Here is a 16,449-nt window from a genome sequence, read left to right on the forward strand (position 1 = left end):
CCGTGCCGCGTTCGTCTGTCCCATTTTCAGAGGTGAAGTGCCCAACGCCGGTCAACCCCCCAGGCGGTGTGGTAGTGGTGACCAGCATGTCGGTGGGGGCCAATGTCACCTTTAGGTGCCTGGCCGACGGTTCCACCCTGGTGGCCCGGTGCCTGCCTCAGGGTGTCTGGTCACGCGACGCTCCTCGGTGCCCTCCCGGTGAGTCACTACGATTCCCGGAATGTGTCTCGGACAGGCGTGTTTACCGCGTCCAAACAAGCGGTTCCTCCATTTTCGCCCGATGAAGTCGTAGAAGCGTCATGCTGTGGCCGGCCACAATCCTGGCGGTGTCGCAGGGGCGGTTCTGGATATGGCAGACGCCCGTTCTGTCGCAGGTCGCTCCCCAGTTTGACAGTTTAGGGAAGCCTCGGCAGCCACGTGTAGGGACGCTGCGACAAAGCAGACACCAGCATTTTCTCGTGCTTTTAAATGCGGCAGCATTTATTGCCCCGGTGCATGCAGCCCTCTTTCGTTTGGACGGTCGTGGACTGGACTGCTTCCGTGAGGCCTATATGCGGTTCCTGCCATGCTCTTCACTCCGTTCGTTCGCTTGTTGTGTCCGCTTTTCCTCTTACAAGTGAGAAAGAGTCTTCTGACACGCTTCCATTGACATGCCGCAGGAACGGAAGGGGAGGGAATAGAGCAGCCGTGGACGCAGCGTAAGCTACAATGTAAAACTGAGGCGCAGCGACGACGACGTTTGCGAGAAACTGCCGATACCCAGGAGGATACCAGATCAGCTCTCTGAAAACAACAGTATGCGGACTGTTGCGAGGTTACGATTTCCATGCTTCGCCGAGTCGAAACCCCTGTGCTAAATGCCAACGCATTTTGTTGAGAATCGGGCTGGCGACAGTGGCAATTTCGGAATAATTACAGCGTAGCTGTTAAGGGCTAGTTTTTCCAGGATCGTGTCTGACGCCAAACAAATGTCGACACAACTCCCTGGTTGCCGCAGTCGCTCATAGATGGCGGTGGCTGCCCAGAGCGTTGTGTTTGCCGGTAGTCTGCTTGCCGCCGTCGCTCATAGATTGCGGCAACCTTTCCAGCCTCGGAAACCAGACAACTGGTTGCTGCTGTCGCTCATAGATGGCGGCAACATTTTTTCGGAGGAAGAAGAGCGGGAACGGAACGAGTGGCGATGTGCGCAGTAACGCGAATGGTTCCGCAACCGCCGCGAGGTCGCTATTGCCTAAAGCTCCACTGCGTTGAGCGCTTCAGATTTTTTCGCGAAAGAAGAGCAAATTGGCTCAGCTAGAAAGCCTCCGCCGAGAACAGAAGCTACAGCTCCGCTGCTCTTCCTTCTTCACGAAAGTGGGAAGGCTGAAAGTTTTTTTTTTTTTATAACTTCTACGCCCAACAGCCAGGATCACGAAATCCAACAGTATGATACTCCAGCTTCTGCGACGTCATTTGTTGCCACTGGGGGGCCATGTTCGCTGCTTGGGCGGAATAAAACGCCAAATGCACTGGCCGGAGACGTGTTCAAGGCACCATGGCAACAGCACACTACCATGTGCCCCCTTGGAACCTGGTTTGGTTTAAACCAGGTCTCACTTACCAGCTGTCATCTTATGAGTACCTATATTAAAGCACAAAAGGCTTTCTTAATGTAGTTTCCTCAGCCTTCAACATCAAAAAAGCGTTTAAGCAAGCTTTTCGAAAAAGTGCAGTTGCCACGGAGTTGGCTGGCAGCCAGGTTGATTTCTCGTCTCGCTCCAACTGCATCGCTTCCAGCGATTTGAATACTTCTGCAACGTCTTTATTGAGAGCATTTCGCGCTTTCAGCCCAACTTGGTGTCTGGGAGAGGGCTTTATATCTTTTAAAATAATTTTAGGAAGCTCTTGTATCAAAATGCCATTTCTTTCTCGGTGAACGAGGTTGTGAGTTTGAGCCGCTTGTAAGCACACTTTTTTAATGTTGTTGCTTCGTGGAGCTGGCATTGGCGCTAGTAGCAGACGTGGATTTTAGATTGGACACTCCTGGTTGTGATGTGGCACGTTGGAGATGTGATGCAGAAGCATGTGATGAGGCAGTGGCGCTCAATGTAGCTCGTAGCGGAATTACTAACTACCATCTCGAATACATTGTGCGTGGTAGGTTGTGGGTAGCAAGCAAAACGTTGAAGTCTCTTGTACGAACTAGGGTGCCTCAATGTCCTTCTGTTAAGGGTGATGCCACCCTTTGTAGTACCCGATGCCGACAGCACGCGCTCACTGGGAAAATACAAAGAAATTGACGAAAACAAAATGTCGCCATAGCACAGTCAGTGCCACAAACGCGTGCAGGGACACGCTCTTTCACGCGCTTTTGAACAAAAAAGAAAAATAAATGTGTGGGACAAAATGGCGAGATGTCTCCACCCTAAGCAAAGCGCACATGAAGGCACCCTAGTACAAACTGTCTTGCCTTGTGGGGACTGCCCGGCCATTTGGCATTATTGCAAGGAGTGGGTTTAAAAATAACAAGTTCATCAACATAGAGGTTTTAAATAGAGGTGTGCGAATATCAAAATCGAATAATAAAGGTTACGAATCGAATCGAATATTTTCGAATACGAATAGTAGTTTCAAATAAGGAAGATATTTGAAAACGAATATTTTCTATTTGATGTGAATTAAACAAAAATGCTTAATAAAAAACACATCTGGAATTTTTTTTCAACAAACGTTTATGAAAAGGTTACTTTTATTGCAATAAGAAAAATGTCTCACATGTGACTGTTAAAAAAAAAAACGGATGAAAAAAAGATCAGAGAGTAAAACACCATTCCTTGAGTGAGGTTAGATAACATAAATGAAAGTGCAAAAGTGAAGGCGGGTTGGCAAGCCACAACGCAGTCGGAGATGGCATCGCGGACGAAAGGAGGCACTTGAGCGTAAACGCAAGTAAACAAGCGGCGGCGGGTCCGCAAGCCGCAATACAAAGTCGATGATTGCGTCTCTACTTTGTGCGATCTCTTTTTACGCTCTTGAACGCAACCACGTGAACGTAAACGGAAGTACACAAGCGGAGGCGGGTCGACAGGCCACAGCAGAGTTTCAGATTGCACGATCGCGCTGCGCAACCGCACTGACTATGCACCGTCTCTTTCTGTGTGCAATAGTTCTGTCCATAGAGGGCGCCACAAAGATGCAATCATTTAAGAATATATATATATATTTTTTTTTTTTGGCGGGGGGGGGGGGGGGAGTCTCACTTTTACCAGTGAAAACGGGTAGAAATAAATAACAAAAGGAATACTGGCAAACTGATGAACCGGAAAATCAAACGGAAAATAACACAAGCCAGATATCACCGATAGCCGAGGTGAGCCATAAATTCATATCTGAATCCATAGCACCTTGGCTACTGTAGTCACTGTAAGTACGAAATCACGAATATATGGTTGTGCTACATTAAAAATGAATGTGGACAGGAACGTATACAAGACGTCTCGTGCGGACGCCCGAAAGGTCATGCGGTCCGTCGCGACGATGCATGTGCCGTTGCAAATCATAGTCCTTCATCCTATCTATCGCAGCGTTTGCGAAACGACTACTTAGCCAACTCTGCAATCCGGACATTACGGCAAGCAAAACACAGATCGCGCCACCGTCGTGCAAATAACTTTCCAATCCTTCTTTCAAAAAAAAAAAAAAAGACACTTAGGTTGGTTGTGTAGGTTTGCCAAGCTTGAAACCATACTGCGCAGTCCAAAAACAAAACAGAGAACTCGACCGCAAGTTGACACTAATCAATGAGTTCCGCGTTATTCGTAGTTTTCGAAGTATTCGAAGAACTCGAATAGTTCGAACAGCGAAAGGGCGAAGCGAATCGAATCGAATAGCAAGCATTATTCGCGAAGGATTCGAAGTTTCAAATATTCGCACACCCCTAGTTTTAAAGAGGTTACCTGTTGCATTAATAACTGCACAAATAACTATGGAAATTGTTCATCGAGAACGACGTTGGGGGCGCTGCCGCAGCAGAGCGGCGTGTCCCTTGTAGAATGCTGCACCTATTAGTGGGTTATGCAACTTAAACGATTGACTCAACCTTTGATCTGGTTTACTGATTGTTTTTCTCATTTCACCGTTGCACCATTCTTTCATAGTGGTCCCGACACAAGCCAGCACAGGCACTCCAACGACGACCACCACAACTGCGGCAGTGACGTCACCACGTGAGTACCCCTCCCGCGTACGCTCGGGCACAAGCTGCTCTCAGTCGTAGAGACTTTGTTTGCGGCGTCTAAAGTTTTGGTGAACCAATGATTCAGCTCCGTCCGTGATTCGTCGCGCCATTCTATCGTCCTCGATTGCTTGATCCTCCAGAGGTTGGATTCCAAAATATGGAACCTGCGTGCTAATGTCTTTTCATTTACATTGAACGTATTGCTCTGTGCTTGCATCGGCTTCTTTTAGTACGCAGCTCTTAGGCGCCCGTTTCCGGCTTGAGTGGCGTCGGCGAAACCGTGATGTCACGTGACCCCGGTGTGGTCGCGTGACCCCCGTGAGATCGCGGGACCCCCGTGAGGTCGCGTGACCCCCGTGAGGTCGCGTGACCCCCGTAAGGTCGCGTGACCCCCGTGAGGTCGCGTGACCCCCGTGAGGTCGCATGACTTCCGTGAGGTTGCGTGACCCCCGTGAGGTCGCGTGACCTCTCAATTACGCTGATGGCGACGCCGCTCAGAAAAAGGAGTAGCAGACAGGATGAGGAGGAGGGAGGAGGGGTATACCCTCCCTTCAGTACCCTTTCCTGCTTCTCAAGAGCTGCACTCTAATTCGGCGTTAGAGGGAGTTCTAAATGACATTCATTTTTCTTCTACTTTGTTCCGAGTTGCGCTGATTTTGGTTCACAGTGAGACGCGCTTCCCAACCGACCCCTCCCGGAAGGACACCTGCAGTCCAACCTAGTGTGTACATTGACATCTTCCGTTCTTATGTCAAACGATCACCTTAATTGAGGTCCCTTCACAAACTACTGTTTCCTCGCAACCAAGTTTGTGTGATCTCCTAGGCCCGCTTCAGGTGGGGCGATTTATCCCAGCAACTTGGCATCGCAACACGAGCAACACGGGCCGCCCACATTCACACGCAGCAACCATTTCCTGAAATTTGCTGTCATTATCGTCACATTTTTTTTTTTTTTTCACTATTTAGACACACAGTTACACGCTATAAACATGTTTCTGTACGTTTAAAGGGCGTTGAGAATACTAACTCATCTTTCTGAAACGGTTTTATTTTCAAAAAACAATGAATTTCAAACCAAAACCAAGTCTTTAGTTGTCATCGTCAGCGGCACGGGGTATAGAGTAAAAATATTGCGTCCCTGAATGGCTGCTGCCGCTTCAAACGTCTTCGAATTGCTCAGAGTTGCTTGTTTGTTTCAAGCCGGACCCGATTTCAGCAATCCGTGTCAATCTAGGGAAACCTAGGGAACAACCCGCCAGTAACACCGAAATTGCCGAGATAGTTGCCCCGTCTGAAGCGGGCCTTACGACGAGAGAACATGCTAGCAGACTGGCACCATCTATATTTATTTATTTATTGTACCTCGGGGCCAAAGGCATTACAGAGGAGAGTGCAAAAAAAAAGGTGGAACAAAAATAACATGAGCAAAGGTTAAACATTTGGAAATGTGTGGTTACTAACACTTGACCAAAAAAGAGCACCATCAAAAATTGATGTGAGTGATGAAGGTAAATGATTCCAGTCGTGCCCTCTAGAGAACGTTGCATCTATTAGGGGTTATGCAAATTAAATGAATGGCTCAACCTTCGATGTGGTTTACTGATTGTTTCTGTCATTTCACCATTCCACCTTTCTTTCATAGGGATCCCGACACAAACCAGCACAGGCACTCCGACGATGACCGCCACAACCGCACCTGTAACGTCACCACGTGAGTACCCCTCCCACAAACGTGCGGGCCCAAGTTGCTTTCGGTCGTAAAGGCTCTCTGCGGCGTCTGAAATTTCGGTGCACCAATAATTCTGCTTCGTCCGTGATTTGTTGGTCCATTCTACCGTCCACGATTGCTTGAACCTTCAGAGGATGATTTCCGAAATATGGAACCTGCGTGCCCGTGTCTTTTCATTTGCATTGAACGTATTACTTTGTGCTTGCGTCGGCTTCTTTTTCTTCTATTTTGTTTTGAGTTGCGCCGATTTCGGTTTACGGCTAGCCGCACTTCCCAACCGATCCCTCCCGGAAGGACACCAACAGTTGGACCAAGAGTGTACGCTGACATCTTCCGTTCTTATGTGAAACGATCGTCTTAAGGCCTGTTCATGAACTACCGTTTGCTCACGACCGAGTTTGTGTGATCTCTTACGACGAGAGAGTATGCTGCTGCCATCTAAATTTATTTATTGTACCCTCAGGGCCAAAGGCATTGCAGAGGGGAGTGGTAAAAGATGAAATTATAAAAATAACATGAACAAAAGTTAAACACTTGGAAACGTGTGGTTACTAACATTTGAGCAAAAGAGAGCAATGTCAAAAATTTATGTGGGTGATTAAAGTAAACGATTTCAGTCATTTGACACTCTTGGGATGAAGGTTGCGTAAAATATGTTATAGCGACAAAATGAAACGCCGACCTTGTAAAGATGATCGAGGCGACAAGAAATTAAAGATGGTGATGTTATTAGCTTATCTTTTAGTATGAGGTTATGATGGAATATATTGTGAAAAAGACAGACTCGAGAGATTCTGCGGCGACGTTCGAGACTCTGTAGGACTAAGGAGTTTTTCATGGAACTAACTATAGCCGTACGATGATAATTTGCCAAAATGAAATGCACCGATCTATTTTGTACAGCCTCAAATGGTTTAGCAAGGTCATTTGTTCCAGGACTCCAGATGGAGGCCACATATTCAAGCTTTGATCTCACTAATGTTTTAACTAGAGGTAGTTTTAAAGATGAAGGTGTTAGTTGGAAGTTATATTTAAGATAACAGAGCATCCGGTTAGTACTTTTAATTATATGAGAAACATGCAGGTTCCTGGTAAGATCGCAGCTTGGGATTACACTGAGGTACTTGTAAGGTTCTACAAGTTCTAATGCAGTGTTGTAAAGGCTATAAGTAGCACTAAAAGCAGCCTTTTGGGTCATTTGCATTAGTTTGCATTTGTTAATGTTTAGTTCCATGGACCAGAGTTCACGCCATTGAAAATTAGAATCCAGATCATGCTGTAGCCAGTGGCGGCACCAGGGTCAGCGGCACCCGGGGCGGCCCCTCTCAGCTACACCCCCCCGGGCTCATCACCCGTCGCAACACTATCCCCCCCCCCCCCTCTTCTCGCAGCCCGCCGTGACACCCCCCGGAGCGCTGCACCCAAGGCGGTCCGCCGCCCCCGCACCCCCAATGTGACGCCACTGACTGTAGCTGTTAGGAATCAGAGTCATTAGATATTATTCGGTAATTAGCACAATCGTCGGCAAGCAATCTTGGAGGAAACAATACTTGGTAGTAAATCATTAATATAGATTAGAAAGAGTAAAGAACTTTGAAGGAACTTTTGGACCCTTGGGGTATTCTGGAGGAAACAGATGTAGAAGTGGAACAAATACCATTGCAACACACAAATTGGGAACGATCAGTTAAAAAAAGCTTCTATCCAACTAAGCACGTTATGATCAATGTTAAGCTTGTTTAGTTTATATAGAATGAGCTTCTGTGATGCCTTAACAAAAGCTTTCGCAAAATCAAGAAAAATACTGTCCCTGATCAAAAGCAGCATGAAAATCATTAGTAATGGAGAGGAGCGGCATTTCGCATGAAAACGTTTTCCTAAACCCATGTTGAGCAGCAGAAAAAAAACGAGTAAAATTTCAGAAACCCTATAAGTTGTGAATAGGTGATGTGTTAAAAAATTTTACAAGGAATGCTGGTTGGTGAAATGGGTCTGTAATTGAGAGGAGAGTCCCTTTTACCAGACTTATGAAGGAGAATTACTTTGCCAATTTTCCAGTCGCCAGGCAGAACAGATGTATAAAGTGTCTGTTGAAATATATGTGCAAGGATGAGAGAGGTGTATTGGTATGTCGATTTTAAAAATGAGTTAATTTCATCGACACCAGTTGCAGAAGTCAACTTAAGACCGTTTATGATTTTTGAGACGCCGTCTGGGCTGATTACGATATGGTCCATCAATGAAACACCGTTAACAAGGTAAGGCGGCTCTGCAGTGTTGAAGGAGTTTGAGAACGATTTGATGAATATTTCATTAAAAATGGAAGCAAACAGTGAGTTATCTGAGTTTCATCTGTTATGAGTGAAATAGTAGGTGGTGAGGTGACCCTCGAGCTGCATTCCGCTAGAGAGGAGGTTTTGCAATTGTTTTATTGTTGCTTCAATTGTTTTAGCACAGTTTTTAAACTGCTCTAAAACATTTTTTTTCTGGGGGGGGGGGGGGGGGGGAGGGGGGTTTATTTTGGTCATTTGTCTCCTTTTCAGGCATTTGAAAAAAGCATATTGTTTTTCATTTTTTAATCCTTCTTTCGTTAGTAATGTGGGGGAGTGCTGGGTTACGCTGCTACCACGGTAACAGTAGCATTCCTTATCTGGAGCTACACAAGAAAGCGAGGTTTACAAATATTGTTCGTGGTTCGTTTCCCGCCGGTGTGGCGAGGAATGCCGCCCGCGAGCATTGGGACAGCTTGTCCGGTGAGTTCCCTAACACGAATGAAAGAGATACGTCGAGGACAATACAGGTTTCTTTGATACTATTATTTTTAGGGGAAGTTCTTAAAGTGGGGAAGATTTACGTAAAAATAAATTGGCTCTTTACCCAAAATGGAGTGCAACACGCACCCAGCAGTCGCCGAAAAAATTTACCTGGTCCAGGATTCAGTCTTGGGACCTCTTTGAGACAAGTAGACTGCTCTGTCAACTGAGCTAACCAGGAGCTGGCGGTCAGTTGAGCAAACGGTTCTGTTTTTGGTTTTTCCCATATCTTTTTTTTAACATAGGTATACCCGTTCTTCGTCGCACTCGTTTTTCCAAGGCTGGGCGCACCTTCTTGCAGCTTTCGAACCGACAAAAGAAACCACCGGGGATCCACCGACAGTGGGTGAAGGATCAGGGATGCTGGCACTCTTCAGCGTGCTCCTAGTTCTTTCCGTGGCTTCCATGGCCGGCGCAATCCTGCTGTTGCGGTTCTACTGTAAGGCCGAGGCATCGAGAGGCAGCGACACCTGAACTAGAGCAACAACCTAAGGCCAAGTGTCGGCAACGACCGATCAATTGTGGTCGACGGCTACCTGCGATCACCTTCTTCAGGTTGTGTAGCCGGTTCTGAAGTTTAGGTGAGGGTGCGTTATGCTCGAAGGACATAAAAGGGGTGTGCTTTCACGGGGAGTAGGTATTGGCAGTCCCAATGAAGCTCGGCAAAACATCATTATCGGCAAGAAACTGATGGCCAACGTTCAGCCCCTTTGCGCTGCCATTGCCGTTTTGATCGGCTATAGCTAGGATTCAGTGTTTTCTATGTGCGTGCAAATAGTGGATTTTTAGTTGGAAATTGAATTCCGAGCGAATAGTGGTTTTGAACAAATGCTTTCTAATCAAATATTGAATAGTTTGCCAAAGCCTTTTACTACCACACACCACGCTTGAACGAAAATTCAGCTGAACTCGTGAAGTTTGTTCCCGACTTTCAAATTGTCCACTTCTAAGCTCCGTTAATTTTGATATACCTATATGAATTCGGCATATAAATGACATATTTGTTCCAGCTATCCTAATCAAAGGGATTTATAAATCTGCTCATGACATGCATATATTCTTGCTTCCATTTAAAATTTGGCGAAAAAAACCAAAAACAACAAGCACAAATGACGAATGCTGGCCATCAAGAGATCACTGCCTAACATACTCTCGCATAATCTCTGCGGGTTAGCACCGTTGAGTGCGCTTCTCACTAAGCACGTTTGCACTGCAGGGAAGCAGTACCTGCGGAGCCGACGCGCTGTGCGGTTATTGCTTCCCCGCAGTGCACAGGTGCTCGGTGAGGAAGACATTGAATGGGGCTAACCCACCGCGATCAACACTTCGGAAAGTATGAACATCGCAGTTCATCTCGAAGCGAACATCAAAAGCGCATTACAGATGGATTCTCGTTTATCTGAACCCAAGGGGGACCAAAACTTTGCTTGAATAATGCAAACTTTGAATTACCGGAAGTTTTTTTTTCTTAGGAAAGTGTAGGACGGGACCTGCACGTTAATTTGAATTATTCGCGAGTTTGAATTAACGAGATTCCACTGTACTTGAATCTACTATTCAAATTTTCACGAACACTAGTGTTTTCGGATAACTGAGAAAAACACTTGCTAGTAAAATTTTCGTAAAACCGGATCCATTCTATGAACTCCAAACTTTAATGTTTCAATACAAAAGGAAAAAAGGTGATATTTTATGATTAAGTTTCATCAGAGCCTGCAGGGTTTGTTATCCTAAGAAACTGCTACTCCAGTTTTTTTTCAAACCACGGATTATTCACAAAGGGGGCTTAACGCTCATCTCGTCAAGATTCATTCGGGACTATAGGTAAATGTACCTCTGGGTCAAGACAAAAGCTACTGCTCCAGTTTCCAGCTTGGACCATAGCATTTTTGCTCTTTTAGGGAGAGGAGGGTTCTGTTTGTGTGACAGTGAAAGCTACGAACCCCAGAGATTTCATTGAAGGGGGAAGGGAAGAAGGGCGCTTGATGCTTTACCACTCAACCCAGTGCACTTCCAGGGTTTGTTGATGGAATAGGAGGGCATGCAAACAAGCTTCCCAGCGACCACCTGCAGTGATTTAAAGATATTGTCGTTTATTGAAGCAACACTTGTTCGCATATTTTTCCATGGGACAGATTTATAAGGCCAATGGCAAGGACACCAATGCCTAAGCCAGCTGAAGAAATATTATTTCATACAAGTGCATTCTTTTGAATCTAGCACATGTTTACAACGGGATATTATTTATGATTATTTTATATTAGAGCGCAGCTCTTAGGCGCCTGTTTCCGGCTTGAGTGGCGTCGCCGTCAGCGTAACCGCGTGGTGCATTATGGGAAATATCCCATAATGCAACGCGCTGGACTCGTGACGTCACGAGGGTCACATGATGTCACCAGGGTGACGTGACCTCACGGGGGTCATGTGACGTCACCAGGGTCACGTGACCTCACGGGTGTCACGTAGCGCCATCAGGGTCACAGGACCTCACCAGGGTCTTGTGACCTCTTGGGTGTCACGTGACGTCAAGGAGGACAGGAGGAGGAGAGGGTGCTGATGAGGAGGAGGGACACACCATCCCCTCCATACCCTCCCTTCCTCCTCCTCAAGAGCTGTGCTCTAATTTGGCGTTACAGGAAGTTGTAAACGTCTTTCACTTTTTTTAGATACAAAACATTAGAAAATTAAACTTCAATTTTTGGAGAATCGGGAATCTATCAAACATGAACTCTGAAAACACGGAACCCTAGCTATAACTACGGTTCCATGCATTGAGACAAATCCGAAAGAAATGTGAAAAACACTCGCCAGTAAATGTTCCGTCAATTCGGGTTTATCCAAAACTTCTGAATCTCGAGGTCATGATGACAAAATAAAAAGCAAAAAGATAGTGTTTCACTAATAAACTTCGTAAGAGCACAGGGTCAGTGATCCTGAGGAGATGCCAAAGCATTTTCCTTTTAAATCTTGAAACTACTGACAAATGTGGTTTGCCTTTTAGCTCGTCAGTGTTCCTTTAGGACAACGAGTGATGGTACCCAGACTTTTTTTTTGTTTTTGAATTTTTTAAAAATTGGGAACACAATAAAATAAATTCAAAATTTCCGAGAATTGGCGATCTAACATAAAAAAAAAAACTCCTATAAACCCCAAATTCCCAGCAAAAAATAAACTCCGAAAAGCAACCTCTGAATTTCACAAAAAATAAACTCCGAAAACATGGAATTCTAGCTATATAACGTATCTGCCATGATTTCTGGGGGCTTCATTGTTTGATCATTAGATGCTTCATGAAAGCTTCCTATATGCTGCAACAGTTCCTTTTGCAGCTTTGTGCTTTTGTCGCTTGCTGTCACACTTATTGCCTGACCTGAATCGAGAGTAGATCGAGGCCAATGTACTACACTTTTTGATGGCTGAAGCTGTGGAGGCATCGGAACAACGAAAACTTAATTCATGTTGTCGATAACCCATTGACGATTCCAGGTAGGGTGCTAACCGGTCTGCCCTAATCCCAGGATCCACCTCTGTGGGAGTGCCGCAGAGTAGGAGGTGGCATGTGGCAGGAACGTCCTCAGAACCGGCAGGCCGCTGCGATTGGACGGAACTGCCCCACATGCGAGGACATTAGACGGTAACTGGCTCCGCCTCCTTTCTGGCTTAGCATAGACAAAGTGCAAGACCACACCTCTCCTTTTTAACCGATTCTAAGGGAGTAACGTGTTGCTCCCGCAGCCGAAACATCATATTCCCGGTCATATATGACTGGTTGTATCCAGAGTCGTAAATTGGGAGAGTTTGGCCGGTTTATGATCTCGCCGCCGTAACGCCCCCCTGCGGAGTGAGCCAATCGGCCCGCGGTGCAAAATTTGGGTTATTTCCTTTTCTATTGCTGGCTCTGGCAAGAAAATGATATACCTACTGTTGTTCCTTTATGGGTTAAAAAGCTAACGAATTAAGTTTTTCGACGTCTTACCACAAACTTTTATTCGGGTGAAGAATAGGTCAGCCCGTAGCAGACGACGCGTAGCCTCAGCAGTGCTCTGCGCCGACAGGGTTGCCTCAAAATGGCAGTCGTCTCCTCTGCTTCCTCTTTTCCCTCTCACCCCTTCGGTGCTCCTCTCTCTTTCTTTCACTTTTCTCCTCTCCAGCGCCTTCGTCGCCACACCCAATGGCCAGACTCTCCCAATATACGGCTCTGGTTGTACCAACCCCCGAATTCTGCGCTATATATTTGCTGGTGAAAGTTTTTTTGTTTTTTGTAGTTGGAAAGTTTAGGGTATAACTCGTTGGTTGTTGCTGGCCTGATAATTTTCTTGTTTCCTTATGGCTGCTGCCCTTTTCCCTCTTTGTTAAAAGGAAGATACTCCACTGTGGATGGTGGATTGCCTTCCGTATACCCAAGACTGGAATAAATGTGAATATACATCTACAGCATTCCTACAGCATGTTACAACCAACACAGTCAACTGTCTTTCAGTGAGCTATGATGGACCGTCAAAAACTTTAATTGTGGAAGTGATTTTTTTTTAACAGTCTTGCACAAAAAATTAAATGGGCTAAACGAAGACATATACTGGGTGTTTTTTTCTTAAGCCCGGATTTGTTTAAAGAAAGCCGTGAAAGCTATATACACTTACGGCCGTAAGTGTATATGCAGATGAGTCATACGGCCAGGAGGACATAGTATATAGGGATAATCATAAAAATCAGTCGGCTAATTAGGTAAAATTTGTTAATCAAGGCTGGGGCTTTAATAACAGATGGAAAAATCTCACGGGTGCCTTATCGCGCCGGTAGCCTTGTACCTAGCTGCTCCACGAGTGGTAACTTCAGTGCACCACTGCGCTCCTCACGCGCTTGTAGTCTTTATGCAAATTACTGATTTAGTGGTTTTCGGTGACGCTCAGCAAGTTTCTAATTAGAACCATATGTCTATTTTCAATATTTAAAAAGTTAATTAACCAGGTTTACTCAATAAGCCGACTGATCGTTGAGATTAGCCCCCTATCCTATGTCACTCTGGCCGTAAAACTCACCTGCACAAACCGCAGAGATCTAGCTTTCATGGCTTTTTTTAAACAAATCTGCTGAAGCTTTTAAAAAGCACCCTGTATGCTTTATCTGCAAGTGGCATTGCAGGCCTGTTTCACGATTTTCTAACAGACAACTTACGTTTTTGGGGCCGTAAGGCAGCGCATTTTTTTGCCACCGTGACCATCAGCGTTTCTTGGCCATGGGGGTGATTGTGTCTAACAATTGCTAATTTCTACTAAAGCACCCAGATGTTGAAGAGGGATAGGGCACCTTTTCTAAATGAAGATCATAGCATCCTTTCATTTCATTTTCTGCTCATCCTCCGTACACCGTGTCCCAAAAAATATTTACAGGGTTTCTTTGACTGCAAATATTAATGACATATCGCTGAATGCCCTTCCCCCGCATACATGTAGCGCCAGAAATTCGAACCAGATGCCAAAGTTTCAGAATTAGCCGTTATTTAATTAAAAGTTTAAATTGATTTTTTGAGAATCTGAATTGGAAAAATGGGGCCGCCCATTCTATATAACTGCACCATTCAGCTCTAAGTGTTCAAGGCCTCGTCAACCACCATTATCCCCTTAAAAATTTCAGCAAACCACTTATAACTTTTGAATAGATAGATGACAGTTAGTTCTGGAACTTTGGCATCTATCGGGTGATTCAAGGAGCGGCCAGGCTCTTTGAATCGACCGCAAAATTCGGTTTCTTAACGTATCGCGTTCCGATTCTGTACAGTGTTGGCCACAGGTGGTGCATTTTTTTTATAAAATTCGCAAAGAGGAAAAGTAAAATAGAAAAAGGCTTAACTCCTATGGAAACGCAGCGAAGTCATCGGTCTTCAAATCATAGGGCGACCAATGGTTTGAAGACCGGTGGCTTCACTGCGTTTCCATAGGAGTGAAGCCTTTTTCTTTTTTTTCTCTTTTTTTTACTTCTTCCTCAGGTAAGCTCGCTCTTTGCAAATTTTACAGAAAAAATGCACCACCTGTGGCCAACGCTGTACAAAATCGGAATGCGATAGGTTAAAAAACCGAATTTTGCAGTCGATTTAAAGAGCCTGGCCGCCCCTTGATATCACCCAGTAGTTTAAACTTCTAGTGCTACATTTCGATTGTGAATGAGCCTTCGGTGATGGATAGTTTAGTTTTGCACTAAAGTAAACCTCGTAAGCTTTTTTGGGGGGGACACCTTGTACAACAGCATGATGTGAGAGCAGGCAAAATAGGGCTGCATCTTCTGAATCTGTTCCACTTTCATGTTGTTTTTGCAGTATCAGTGGGCCTCAAGGACTCTGCCAGTGTCTGCTGCAGTATGCGTAAGACAAGAAAAAAAAAAGTAGTTTCTTCGTGCATTTTATTGAATAAACTGTCCTGAATGTGTATGGCAACACCACAGATTTAGTACTTTCTTGAGGAATGTGACCTTAGCAGTGCAAGTATGCAGCCTGCCGTATTTTCACATAATTTAATAAACGCTTGCTTTTTAAGCGTGTGGAATTGTTGCTTGACTCTCCAGCAGGGTGTAAGATATAGCAAAGTGGAAAGTTGAGCCAGTTGATTCATGGTTCTTTGAATGGCAGCTTCCTCTTGGCCTTCTCCACCGAGCGCTTGACTGGTGGCATTCGCGGCTGCTAATCTAGTCACGTGGGGCAATACAGAACAATCTGCTCAAGGGGCGTCTTGCCTGCTCTATCGGCCAGAAACGCAGCATTGCAATCTTATTTTAAGGTGAAAGCCTTATATGTCTCATCGTATTCAGTCGACCTGTTGAGGTGTGTTGATGACTACCTGATTCTGCTGAAAGGCAACGATAACACAGACATTGAAAGTGTGGTTGCCGCGATGTTACAAGTGTTTACGGATTGTTCTTCGGGACTAAAGTTTAAGTGTGAGGCCACTTCTGAGGGTGCCCTACAATTTTTAGATCTCAATCTTCGATGTGAGCCCTCACATTTGTGTTGGCCCTATGAGCATAGATCTAAGAAGGGGCTCTTAGTGTATGAATCCACACACTCTAAGACAGTGAAAAGAGCCATTGCACTGTTCAGTCTCTGCACCGCCTTGTTTAAGTCGTGCCACTGTGGTGTGGTGACAGTTTTTAGTTGCAATGCAAAAGGTTGTCAAATGCTGGTTTCCCTTTGGGAGTTGTCATGGGCGTCGTGGAATCCTTGGTTAAGGTGTTTAGAGGGCCTGGTAGTACTGAGGCAATGCTGAAAAAGAGGCCGTATCTCCACGTGGTGAATGCCGCGTGGAGATACGGCCCCGCAGCGCCCTCTCGTCTATAAACGTTGAGCCAATGCATGCAAAGTTTAACACAATTATTTACGCATTTGACCGCAGCGCCCTCTCCTGTATAGACGTTGAACGGCTACATGCAACGTTGGAGTGTAGCGTAGTGGTTGTGACGTCTGCCTCGTAAGCAAGCAATCCCGAGTTCGAACCCCCGTGCGGGCGTACGTTTTTTTTTTAAAGTGGGCCGATCCCGAAGGCAGTGCAATTGATGTGAGCACGGACGCCGGACAGATGGACAAGGCTAGACCCTAAGGATCTTCACTCCTAAAAACCAACGGTATGACCTGTGGTCTTGCCGTATATGCACACTTGCCCTGGTTAGTGATGCGATAACTTTTATCAGAAAGGCGGATAA

At 45.5% G+C, this 16,449-nt stretch overlaps 1 protein-coding gene across 4 annotated transcripts in view; it reads left to right on the forward strand.

Moving 5' to 3' along the window:
* The window catches only part of LOC120850655 (sushi, von Willebrand factor type A, EGF and pentraxin domain-containing protein 1), a 34,549-nt gene extending 18,502 nt beyond the window's left edge, over positions 1-16,047 (forward strand). Inside the window, exons 6-11 of one of the 4 annotated variants that reach the window (XM_040498765.2) lie at positions 31-198; positions 4,137-4,205; positions 5,861-5,929; positions 9,062-9,341; positions 12,279-12,394; positions 13,120-13,177. In XM_040498765.2, the coding sequence (XP_040354699.1) occupies positions 31-198; positions 4,137-4,205; positions 5,861-5,929; positions 9,062-9,234 (479 nt within the window). In that variant the 3' untranslated portion in view covers positions 9,235-9,341; positions 12,279-12,394; positions 13,120-13,177. Of the gene's footprint in view, positions 1-30; positions 199-4,136; positions 4,206-5,860; positions 5,930-9,061; positions 9,348-12,278; positions 12,395-13,119; positions 13,178-15,073 lie in introns of those variants that run through there. The other 3 variants (XM_040498767.2, XM_040498766.2, XM_040223246.3) reach the window with 3 other exon arrangements.
* Positions 16,048-16,449: the final 402 nt, after the last annotated feature.

The sequence above is a fragment of the Ixodes scapularis genome, unplaced genomic scaffold (assembly GCF_016920785.2).
Source record: "Ixodes scapularis isolate PalLabHiFi unplaced genomic scaffold, ASM1692078v2 PGA_scaffold8__174_contigs__length_109621045, whole genome shotgun sequence".
Lineage (NCBI taxonomy): Eukaryota > Metazoa > Arthropoda > Arachnida > Ixodida > Ixodidae > Ixodes > Ixodes scapularis.